Source organism: Elephantulus edwardii, unplaced genomic scaffold (assembly GCF_000299155.1).
Source record: "Elephantulus edwardii isolate Elephantulus edwardi_28Jun2011 unplaced genomic scaffold, EleEdw1.0 scaffold00134, whole genome shotgun sequence".
In the NCBI taxonomy this organism is placed as follows: Eukaryota; Metazoa; Chordata; class Mammalia; order Macroscelidea; family Macroscelididae; genus Elephantulus; species Elephantulus edwardii.
In genome coordinates, this window is record NW_006399884.1 from 8,224,188 (window position 1) to 8,237,219 (window position 13,032).

Sequence of the window (13,032 nt, forward strand, 5' to 3'; positions counted from 1 at the left end):
ACACACACACACACACACACACACACACACACACACACCCCCAACCAGCAACAGAGCTTAAGCCTTTTGTATTTTTTTAAACCTTTTGTATTTTTTAAGTCTTACCATTTGCTTTACTGATTGTTCTATCTCCAGCACCTGGAATAGGGTCTAGTACATGGTAGGAGCCCAGTGAATATTTGTTACATGAATGAACAAACTGGAAGACTATCCGCCTGCAGCACTCTTGATAGTAGCCAAAAGCAACATATCCGCTGATGAGTAGAGAAGCAAAACATGATACATAAAGGCACACTTCAGAGATAAATGGGTGTTCTGTTCCAGACTCTGCAGTAAAGCCAGTGCTGGGATAAAACATTATGGAAATGTTTGGAGTACTGCGACAGCCAGACTGGGACTCGGAAACATGAAGTGAGAGTGTGCTGCCAGGAACATGGCCCGGGTAGATGTGCTCAGTGCAGAGCTGCCATAAACCTTCAATGTGTGAGAACACAATTATCTATGAGGCACAATAAAGCAGAGTAATTTCAGGCATGCCTGTATACACAATGACATAGTACTCAATTGTAAGGAAAAGAAAATCCTGATGCAGGCCACAGGGATCTCTGGTCACACAACATATTGGCTTGCTAACCAAACGGTTGGAGGTTTGAATCCACCAATGACTTTTCTGGAGAAAGACAGTCTCCTTCACTAAATAAATCCTGAGTAGGAATCAGCGCTGCAGTGGTGCATGTGGTTTGGGTTTGGATGCATGTCGTGGTGTGGAATAACATTAACTTGAGGCAGTTGTGACTCATGGTGACTCTCCATTGGGTTTCCAAGGCTGTAATTCTTTACAAGAGGAGACTGCTCGTTTAATGGATCGCCTAGTGGATTCAGACCTTTACTTAACATCACAATACACAAAGACAAATACTGTCTCATTTACATGCACTAAGCATATAGATAACAAACCAGAATGGTAGCCAGGGCTGTTAAGGAGGGAAACAGGACTTTTTGCTATGGGGCACTGAGTTTCTTTTAATCGTTAAACAATTTGGAATAGGGAGCTCTGGTGACCTAGTGGATTGAGAATTGCACTGCCAACCCAAAGGCAGGTGGTTCAAATCCACCAGCAGCTCCATAGGAGAAAGATGGGCAGCCTCATCTCATGCATTTAACAGCCTCTGAAAAACCACTGGAGGATCCGCTCGGAATGGGTCCTGCTTTGATGACAATAAGTGAATGAGTGAGAATTTGGAAGAGGATAGTTGTAACGGTTGTACAAAATGGAGGAAGTCATCCAAGTCACTGAATTCCACCTATAGAACTTGTTGACTTAACCAATGTTTTGCTGTGTGGTATTTTTATCACAGTAACAGAAATATAACTAGAAGGGAAAGCATCTGGGAGGTTAGACTGTGGGTGTTCTTTATTTCAACAATTTTCTTTTGAACCTCTCTCAAATTTTAGGTGTTAAGTCCAACCTTTATAATGAGAGGAAATGCAGACAATTTAAACTCATAGGGTATAGTCTGCCTGAGATCAGAAGAGCTAGATTGTGCCCAGCTCTCACTGCTGACCACTCTAAAGAGGATCGCAGCAGAAGGTCCAGGGGAGAGTAGATGAAAAATGTGTAGCAAAGCTCAAAAACATAAACACAACCAGGTTTAGTGGTGGTGTAGAGAACTTAGGAACCCCAAGACTGTGACCCTTACTCACCCATCACACCTGGAGCATAACTTACCCCCGTGGCTCAAGTTTCAAACAATGGACAGGCCTCATAAGATGGTGAAGTAGCACCAGGGAGGCACTCACACCTTAGTGAACAGTCAACCACCTACGATCAGAAAGATAGCATTCACCCAGGGATAAAGCTTGGAATGCAGGAAGGGGTAGAAGAATTAATGGAAATGGGTTTCTACGAAGATGGTGCCAAAACCAAAAAAGGAAGCCCTTGCCCCTCTCAAAACTGAAGCCAAAGCATAGGCATTAAAGGCCGAGAAGGCAGTAAAAAAAAAAAAAGGAAGATCCACACGTCACCCACCTTCAGGCAGCCTAAGACACTGAGACTCCCAAGGCAGCCCAAATACCCCCAGAAGAGCGCCCCCAGGAGGAACAAGCTTGACCACTATGCCATCATCAAGTTTCCGCTGACCACTGAGTCAGCCATGAAGAAGATAAGAAGATAACAACACACTTGTGTTCATTGTGGATGTCAAGGCCAACAAGCACCAAATCAAACAAGCTGTAAAGCAGCTCTATGACACTGATGTGGCCAAGGTCAACACTTTGATTAGGCCTGATGGAGAGAAGGCCTATGTTCAGCTTGCTCCTGACGGAGATGCTTTGGATGTTGCCAACAAAATTGGGATCATCTAAACTGAGTCTAGCTGGCTAATACAAATTTTTCTCACAAAAAAAAAATTATTAATCAAAACAAGGATCACAGGGAAGCAGTGAGAACAATGTGGTTACATAGTGGATATTATTATAAATGTCATAAAACAAAATTTGTATGAATGGTTGAATGGAAAACCAATTAACTATGGAAAATTGTGTTCAGATCAAATTGTATACCATCAAGTCAGAACCGACTCATAGTGACCCTCTAAGCAGGTTTTCAGAGGCAGTATATCACACGAGAGGAGACTGCTCATCTTCCTCCCTCCCACAAAGCAACTGGTGGATTCAAATCATGTACCTTTGAGTTGGCAGCACAACTTCTTAGCACTAAAGCACAGTAGTTGTTGTTGTTGTGTACCGTTGAGTTGGAACAGACCCATAGCTGGCCCTCCAGAGGATATTCAGAGACAATTAATCACATGGGAGGAGATTGCCCAACCTTCTCCTGCAGAGCAGTTGGTGGCCTTGAACCGCATGCCTTTGGGATTGCAGCACGGTTTCTTGCCATTAGACCACTAGAGCGCTCTAAACCATAGTAGTAGTCATAGTAGTCGTAGTAGTAGTACTACTACTACGACTACTACTACTAGCCTGTAATCTAGTTGGGCCAATATTCTTAGAATTCCAGATCAAGGACTCAGTGCACAGTCACATTAGCCTCATGCCTTTTCCCTCACGTGAGTGCCTTCCTTCCTCACCTTATCTCTGAATATCAGCTCTTCAGGCCTCACCTCTGGGCCCATTGCCTCCTTGAGGTGCTCTTATCCTTATCCACCTCCCTCCTGTGCCAAACTTTACACTTGTTTGGGTTAGCTGAACAGCATTTGTCCATTCTTACTCATCCAGTCTTTTGTTGTTTGTTAATGTCTAATGTCTGTGAATGAGTGTGTGTGTGTGTGTGTGTGTGTGTGTAGTAAGAATAGATGTGTGTATTTGGTTGGGTTTAGTTTTCCCTTCTCAGGAGGGAAACTGATAATAATTTGAAGACAGAGTAAACCCCCAAATCTACTCTCCTCAAGTCAATTACAGCTCACTGCTTAGTTCTCTAGTGCTGCTGTAACAGAGATATTGTATATGAATGGCTTTGGCAGACAAAACCTTATTCTCCTACAGTATAGGAGACTAGAAGTACAAAATGAGGGCACAGGCTCTAGGGAAAGGCCCTCTCTGTTGGGTGGAGGAAAGCCCTTGCTTCCTTCAGTGTCTGTGGGCCAGGTGTCCTGGAGACCTCCACGTGTCCTGGCCTCCCCTGTGTCACAGGGATCCCTCTAGCAGATTGAGTCCAAAAGGACACACTTCACTCCAGGCAATTCGTCCTTAGTGGTACTGAAATCCACCCCTTCTGGGCTCACTTTTCTCCCATTTTATCTCTAGGTAGACAGGTTTCATCCAAGGGAGACCTCCCTTCTGTGATAGGATTGCAATATACCCTTTAATATTTTTGCAACTCTTTGGTTTTACCAGATCATGAGGGATCACTGCATAGCATCCACAATATATCATTACAGACATGGATCTTGAGGGGGGAACATAATTCAATCCATGATAAGCAACCCTGGGGCTTAAATAGAATTTCCCCATAGTTTTCTAAGGTTGTAAAACTTTCCTGAAGAGCTGTCTCCTCTTTCTCCCATTGAGTAACTATTAACTGCTACCTTTTTGGCTAGAAGCTGAATGGTTTAACCACTACTTCATCGGAGCTCTTTACAACAGAGTTAAGTGCTCAGTGACTTGGAATGGTCCTTCCATGACAATATACTTGGCAGCAGTATTCCAATTTAGACTAAGGAGCCCTGTCAGGGTAGTGTGTTAGGTATCAGTCTACTAACCAAAAGGTTGGTAGTTCAAATCCTTCAGCCCCTCCAAAGAAAAAAATAGTCACTTTATTCCCATCAAGATGGCTGCCTCCAACACCCATTGTCACAATGAGTTGGAATTGACTCAAAAACAGCAGGTTTGGTTTGAGGGAGGGGTTACTACCTGACAACCATTTGCCGTTCGCATTCTATTTCCCTAGTAGGAGTTTCATTTAGTTTCATCCAAGTGAGGAAACGGAAACTTAGGCCACATAACTTGCAGAGCTTGAAGTGGTCAGGCCTGTCTCAAAACAGGGTCCGAGCCCAGGGCCCCACCACCTCACCACAGATCGACCACTCTGCATGTGCTCTCTCTCTAACTACATGCTCTTAGTCAAATTGGCATAACCTCACCAACCTACATAACCTCATTTTCTTCATCTGTGAAATGGAGACAGTAATACTGACAGAGAAGTTATCAAGGTTTTGTTTTGTGTGGTTTTTTTTATTATTATTTTTGTGTGAGTGTACCGTCAAATCACATCTGACTGGTACAGGAAGAGATTGTCCCTCCTTCCCCGGCAGAGCATCTGGTGGATTCGAAGAAGTTATCAATGTTAATGTTAGTGTGGCTATAGTCTTTACAGAAGCATTTTGTGTTGTGAAGTACATTTTCTATTCTTAATGATCCCATGGAAGAATATTTGTTCCATAGAGTTTTCTAGACTCTGATTGTTACGAGAGCAGATCACCAGTGTTCTTTCTCCTAGAGCCACTAACGGGTTCAAACCACCAACCTTTCTGGTAGTAGCTGAGTGCTTCACCACTGTGCTGTCAGGGCTTCTTAAAGTATGCACAGTGTCCAACAGAGTTCCTAGATATAGAAGGCATTAAGTAAATGCCATCATTAGTGATAAAGAAGATCCTATGTCTATGTGACATAGACACAGTGGGTGCAAACATGAGCTCAAACCCAGCAACAATACTAAAGATGGTGCAGGACCAGGGAATGCTTCCTGATGTTGAACTTCGGCTCACTCCAAGAGCTGAGCTGACAGCATCTAGCAATACTATTATTGGATATTCTGTCTTTTTTATATAGGAGCCCGGGTGACTTAGGGGTTAAGTTCTTGGCTGTTAACTGAACAATCAGCAGTTCGAACCCACCAGCCGATCTGTGGGAGAAAGATAAGGCCTTCCACTTCTGGGAAGAATAGCCTTGGGAGCCCTCTGGGACAGTTCTGTCCTGTCCTACAGAGTAGCTGTGAGGTGGACTCAACTCAGTGGAATCTTCTTGTTAGTTCCTCTTTATAATGAGGGTTGGTGGCTTCATCTTGTTCTTCCCCCTGCACTGCAAGTGGCCTCGGTCAGACCTGCAGTTGGGTGTCACAGCTCTGATGTGGAGGTGAAGGTGATAATAACAAGCCTGCCCCGAGCTAAAACAAATAAGCAGCGCGGCTCTGTGTCACCCAGGGTTCGGATATCCTCGTCTGAACATCTGATAGGAAGAGGCTTGCGTTACAGCAGTGGCTGTTTTTGTTTGTCATCCAAGCCTGCTAATCTAAACATCTCTCGCCCTTCAGGAATTATTTTAGGACCAGGAAGCAGCACGCTGTTTATTGAAAGAGTCACAGAGGAGGATGAAGGCATCTATCGCTGCAAAGCCAGCAACCAGAAGGGTTCCGTGGAAAGTTCGGCATACCTCACCGTTCAAGGTAAACAGGGCTTTGAGGAAGCCACCAGAAACCGCCCAGACATTTCTTTCCCTATTTGTTTAACTTTCCACCTCCCAGTCTGCTGCTGTTCGCTCCAGCCTGTTCTTTCCCCTGACCCCATTCTCCCCTCTCCTGGCCCTTCGAGGAGGGGATTGTCTGGTTCTTTCTGGCAAGGCAGAAGGTCAAACTAGTTTCCAGAAGAAAGGAAGCCTAGCCTCTGGACATCTAGAGAACCAGTGAGTGGGCCACACCTCTAAGGGTTAAAGAGGAGAAAGATGAGTAGAGATCAGAGAGGGGGACACACTTGAACTTGACCATCTCTTTTCTCTTCCTGTTCCCAAGCCTTGGGCATATGCTCCTCTCTTGAATTTTTACTTAACCTGATTCCTAGCATGGATTAGGCTGCAAATCATTATCAGAGAGAAGCAACACACAGCACACAGCATACATTAAAGAAGAAAATATTCAAGTGCTCCCTCCTTCCTAGGCCCTGGAAGTTTGTTCAGCAGCAAAACACAGAAAGGCCTAATCTGACCCAGGCTTCAACCTTGTGGCTTCAATTTAGAAAATAGCCTAGATCTCAATCTCAATGCTCCAGTGCCAAGAACCACCCAACACATGACCTCACAGCAGTGTGGGCCTTCTTCACGCTGGTCCCTCTCAGGGGTCTGGATCAATGGCATGGGGGGGGGGTTTCCTGTGACATTGTGGAGCCTCTACAGGAACCTGTCTCCAGAGGCTCACCAGTCCACAGTAGACAGCCATGGGTTGGGGGGCTCAGAGCTAGGAGAACAGATAACACCCGTCACCTCTTTTGCCCTGGAAACTTCCGTGGCTTAAAGATCATAACTCTGAGAAGGAATTCAGACACGTCTTTTACAAGGAGGTGGAACTCTAAAACTACCCAACCACAAATTCATGCCTTCAGATAGTAGAAGAGGGTAAATGTGTTGTCTGCTGAGTTGATTCCAACTCATGGTGACCCTATCCTGTGGGGTGAAGCAGAGTTCTCAAGGGTGTAAAAATTTACAGACGTGGACTGCCTTGTCTTTCTCCATCGAGAGAACATTGTGAGCGCATACTCACTGCCAGAACTCTTTAGTGGGAGAAGGTAGCATTCCCAGAAAGCTTTTAGTTATGGACCTGTGTGCCTCCCAAGTTACCCATGATTTAAAATACTTTTTCAGCCCTTCTGCTCATGAGTGGAGAAAACTGTGTATTAAATATGACTAACCCCTCAAATGGTTGGTAATCTACCTTTTAATAAGGAGCCCAAGGAGCCCTTGTGGTGTAGTGATTAAAGAGCTCAGCTGCTAACCAAAAGGTCCACAGTTCAAACCCACCAGCTGCTCCGTGAGAGAAAGACGGAGCAGTCTGCTTTCAGAAACTTTTATAGCCTTGGAAACACTATGAGGCTGTTCTTTTCTCTGCTAAGCTGACAGTGGGAGATTTTATACCCAGATAATTGCTGACCTGAGGTGCAAATTGGACACAGACCAAGACCCCATTCCCATGGCAGCCTTCCCTGACCAGTCATCTGTCCCCACCCTTCAATAGTAGGAATATGGTTCAGCAATTGCTGGGCGACCTGAGGACTTGAGAGGAGCCTTGGTGTGGTGTTCTTATACCCGTCATCCATCAGGTTGATCAGGACACAGGTTTGTCCGGTTACTGAGGCTGTAACTCTTTGTTGAAGGAGACCACTCATCTTTCTCCTGAAGAGCAGCTGGTGGATTCAGTGTGCTGACCTTTGGGTTAGCAGCACAACAGACAACACACTCTCACCGGAGTGCCTTATGTCCTTCATAATTCTGACCAAGGAAGTCAGTTACTAAGTTGGTGGCCAGTTAGTGCAGTGTAGTTTCTCACTCTTGCCCCCCAGCAGTAAATCAATGTATTTCTTTCTTCTGACATCAAGTGTTTGGATTCTAAGTAGGTAAAAACGCTCTGAGACTTAATGAAGAAGAGGGCTTGGTGGTGCTCCTTTGTTGGGCTAGTGGTTCTAATTCACTAGCCACTCCACAGCAGAAAAGTGAGGTAGTCTGCGCCCATAAAGATTTTCAGCCTTGGTACCTGGATGGAATGCTGCTACAAGTCACACTCCACAGCAGCGGGGTTTGGGTTTAGTCCATATTGCATTGAAGACACATCCTGCATGCTAGGGGATCACAAAGGGAGAGATGATGTTGTGGCAGGATGTCAGGTTTAGAGAATGTGACTCAAAGGAGAACATGAGCTTCCAAGGAGGGGTGGGAGTGCTTCAAGGGAGAACAGACTGAGAAGGAAAGCTGTCCAGACAAAGGGGAAAATACGTGCAAAGGAATAGTAGTTAGGAGGAACACGGGACTTTCTGGGAATGACAAGTCATTTAGGAAAGAGAGAGGCAGGGAATCCAGGTGGGAGAAGTGAGATGACCAGAGAAGGAACAGAGGTGAGGACAGCAGTCAGAGCCACTGAAGGATGGATGCCAGCCGTGGAGTAAACATGTGGTAATAAGCTTAATGGTGAGTGATTAAGAGCTCTACTCCTAACCAAGAGGTGGCTGGTTTGAATCTACCCAAGCAGCTCCATGAGAGAAAGACCTGGTGATCTTCTGCAAATGCTACAGCCCAGGAAATCCCATTGGGCAGTTCTGTCAGAAGGGTGTTTATTAGGCAGCAACACCCAACAGTGATGGGTGTGGAGTCCAGTGATGGACGTGGGCCCTGTCTGTTGAATGCCCTGAAAACCTAGGAGGAAGATTAAGGAGGTCATAAAACAGAATGGTTTCATTACTATGTAGCACTTGCCCTAAAGGTGGCTTAGGAGCACTAGTGTGTGTAAGAGACTACACAGTGCTCACCACAACCAGATAAAAGTAAACAGTCCAATTGAAAAATGGGCACAGGATATGAACAGACACTTCACCAAAGAAGACATTCAGAGGGCCAACAAGCACATGAAGAAATGTTCAAAATCCCTAGCTCTAAATGAGATGCAAATTGAAACAACTATGAGATATCACCTCACTCCAGTAAGAATAGCAAAATTTAACAGAACAGCAAGCAACAAATTCTGGCAAGGTTGCAGAGAAACTGGAACACTTATTCACTGTGGTGACAGTGTAAAATTGTACAACCACTGTGGAAAGCTGTATGGCGCTTTATCAAAAAGTTGCAAATAGAAATACCATTTGACCCAGCAATTCCTCTACTGGGAATATACCCTAAAGAAACCGTAACTTTCACCCAAGTAGATATATGCACACCCATGTTTATCACAGCTTTGTTCACAATAGCAAAGAATTGGAAACAACTTAAGTGCTCATCAACAAATGAATGGATAGAGAAGATGTGGTATATTCACACAATGGAATACTACGCTGTATTGAAAAACAAGGAACTCATACAATATTCAGAATGGGTGACCCTACAAGACATTATGCTGAGTGAAATATCTCAGTCACAAAAGGACAAATACTGCATAGTGCCACTGTTGTAGACTGAGACTGGCATCAGGGTGAGGGTGAGACTGAGAAAAATTGGATAAATTATGTAGACTGCATTGAAATAGATGAAGGAGAGAACTGTTTGAAAGTGATATGTGATTGGGTATTATGGTCATGACAAGCGTCCAGAATGAAGGCTGCATAGTGGAGTGTATGGGGGGCCGGGGGGGACAGGGGCGGGGGTGGGATTGTATACCAGTGAAAGAATTTTTCTTTTACTTTTCAGAGTTGAGTGAACTGGGGGAGAGGGGTGGGCAGGGAGAAAAATGAAACAATGAATGAATGGAAATCCAAAATCTCTGTAAATGTTCATTAAAATTAATAAAATAAAATTTTTTAAAAAAGAGACTACACAGTGCTGCCAGCAGATAAGGAAAATGGACATGGAGAATGATGTCAGCAAAGCAGGCCTTGCTGGATGTCGACTGGCCAGGTGAAGGAGCAAGGGAAGAGACCATGAGTGATAAAGCAGCACTTGCTCGTCCACACGGATGTCTTTATCATCAACAACCAAGACTCCTTATTGTGAGGTGCTGTCTTGTCAGTTCTGACTCGTGGTGACCCCATTTGCAACAGACCATAACACTGCCACAGCTGGCTTCCCATCACAGCTTTGCCTCAACAGTGCCAAGTTATTCTTGATGGGGAGACCAGTGAGTCTTCTGGTGAATTGGCACTCCAGACTCATGGCCTTGTGTCCCTCGTGTAACATTCACCTTCAGTATTACTTAGTGGAATGTTCTAGTCTGCAAGGTGAATGAAGACACTTCGAATATATGACTTTTTCTTTTCACACATTATGGCGCCCAATTGCCATGCTTTTGAGTCTTATTCCCACTTGGGTTAGTGTTGCGGCCTTCTGCTTTATTCTTTTTCATCATATTTTTGGTTTGTTTGTTTAATGCTTTCAGAATAGTAGTTGGATCCAGCTGTTTCAAAAAGTATGGCTAACACTACCAATCACGCTTACCAGGATCACGTGGGAGGTGCTAGACAGAATAGGGGGAGGGGAATGTAGAACAAAGTCTAAAGTCACAGAAAAGATCAGACATGCTGCTCTGATAGGAACTGGTGGAACCACTGAGACTGTAGACCACAGACACCCTTCAGAAATGGAACCAAACCCACCTCTCACCTCTAGGGATCACTTTCAGCCAAATAATAGGCAGCGTATGAAGTGAACATGTATTACTCAACCACAGAAGACCAAAAGAGTGACATGTGCTCCAAGTCCAAGAAGACAGGAAGAGGCACGAAAGAGTCAAATGGAAACAGGAAACTCAGGGAGAAAATAGGAAGAGTGCTGTTACATTTGAGAGGGTTGCAACACATTTGTTACTAAGCAAAATGCATATGAATTGTTGACTGGAAAACCAATTTGCTCTGCAAATTTCCCCCCAAACCCCCAAAATTTCACCATTTAAAAAAGGATTGTAGTTAGATGAGAGGAAAAAACAACCACAACTCATCTGCAATAATCAAGCCACAGCTCACAGCTGCAATATTGTGCTCGCTGATACACCCTACTGCCGTCAAGTTGGTCCTGACGAGTAGCAACCCTCCTTTGAGTTTCCGAGACTGCAAATCTTTGTAAGAGGAGACTGACCGTCCATCTCCTGGGGTGTGGCTGGTGCATCCAAACTGCCAACTTTCCCATGAACAGCACAACACGCAACACAGTATACCACCAGAGTTCCTTTCCATCGATTAGAGTAGATAAATGGAGCCAAATTCAGATTGCCAAATTCAGAGTGCTAGGAAGTCGGAAGTTGTTGGATGTAATCGGCTGCTAACCCAGAGACTGAGCCTTACTGGCAGCTAGAATCCACCTGCCACTCCACCCAAGAAAAATGGGCCATCTTCTCCCACGCCACACACAATTTGATAAACCCATTCAAGGTCAGCTGTGAGTCGGTCCAACTCGGCAACAGTGAGATGAGTGCTAGGAACTGGAGATTCTTAGTAAAAAAGAGATAACTTAAGTTACTATGACTGTTTTAGCTCATTAAGGAGGAGGCATTTAACTGCCTTTTTGATACATCAGAAAAGGTAACTAGAAGTAAAGAACATTGGGTGAGGTTCACCTCCTTTAAGAATATAATTTTGTTTAAAAAAATATAATTTTGTATAGGGGATTTTAAAAAAAATTTTATTTTGTTTATCATAGTGTCAGAACCAACCTGTAGCTGATCCTCTAGAAGGTTTTCAGAAAGAGTATATCATATGGGAGTTGATTGCTCACCTTTCTCTCATGGAGCAGCTGGTGGATTCAAGCTCTGTACCTTTGCACTGGCAACACAGTTATTTACCAGTAAGCCACCAGAGTTCCCTCGGGGATTTTTTTTTTACATTAATAATGTATGGGATAGGAAAGCCTGTGTGTTTGAGTTAGATACTGTGCCTGCAATTTACATATTTGGGGATCATTGGATATAAATGTGATCCCCCAAAATCATCTCCAGTAAGTGCATGCAGTCATTCCAGTCATTCTACAGCTGGATTCTTGGTGTAGCGTCTAAATGCTCCCTGTTCTCACTGTGGCAGCTGGTTTCCTGGTCTATGCATATGGACACGGTCACTTGGATCTTGTCAAACTGTAGTTAGGAAGTGAAGCCAGGCAATCGAGTTGTGTCTGTAGCTATGTTTAACAGATTTGTAAAAGAGGCCCATGAATTAGCCAGGAAGGAAGCTGTCTGCTCTTTTTATTTCCTTTGAAAAAGGATTCTTATACTCACAGATAAAACAATGTGTTATTTTTGTATCTGAAGAGGATGAATGGACTGCGAGTCAAAGGACTTTCTTTAAATAATCACAGGTCTTGTTTGGTTTGGACCCAGCACCCCAGCCCACGTGGAGCTCTCAAGGGGAAATTCTAATATTAAAAACAACAGCAACAACAGAACTGTTATCAACCAGAATTCAGTTCTGGAAAACAACATGGTCCTTCCCTGCTAGACTTCACTGGGCTGTTATAACGACAGTGTGCCACATTTTCCTCGAAGAACTTAATGTAAACTCCATTCTATAGTAAGGAGCTCTGGTGATGTAATGCATTATGTGCTGGGCTCCTAACCAGAAGGTCAGTCGTTTGGATCTACCAGCTGCTCTAAGAGAAAAGAATGGGCAGTCCCCTCAAAGTTGTATGGTCTTCGAGAGTCAGTAGGGGGTTGTCGAGAGTCAGAATTGACTCAAGAGTAGTAGGTTTTGATTTTGGTTGTATCCTTTATCATTACAGCAAATAATAGAGCTTCGTGATGCTGTGGTTCAACTGACAGCTGAAGGGCGGGGGGCTCAAGTCCACTAGCCCCTCTACTGAGTAAGATGAGGCAGTGTGCTTCCACAGGGGGCAGTTCTACCCTGGATAATAGGCTGCTATGAGTCAAAATTAATGGCAGTGGGTTTTATTGAAATAATCACCATAATCTATACATATTCATTAAAGCACAAATTTAGGCCTTACTATGTTTCAGTTGCATTTATAATTATAGTTATTTCACGAGATCAAAACAACATTAATTGTAAACATTTTATTTTTTATTATTAAATTTTATTAGTTTTAATGAACATTTACAGGGATTTTGGGTTTTCATTCCTTCATTGCTGCACGATTCTCTCTACCCTCCTCCCCAGTTTGTTCTTCTTCCCC

At 44.0% G+C, this 13,032-nt stretch overlaps 1 protein-coding gene across 1 annotated transcript in view; it reads left to right on the forward strand.

Moving 5' to 3' along the window:
• The window catches only part of FLT1 (fms-related tyrosine kinase 1), a 223,193-nt gene that overhangs the window by 142,662 nt on the left and 67,499 nt on the right, over positions 1 to 13,032 (forward strand). Inside the window, exon 19 of the mRNA XM_006894087.1 lies at positions 5,768 to 5,899. Coding sequence (XP_006894149.1) covers positions 5,768 to 5,899 — 132 coding nt within the window. The remainder of the gene's footprint in view (positions 1 to 5,767; positions 5,900 to 13,032) is intronic.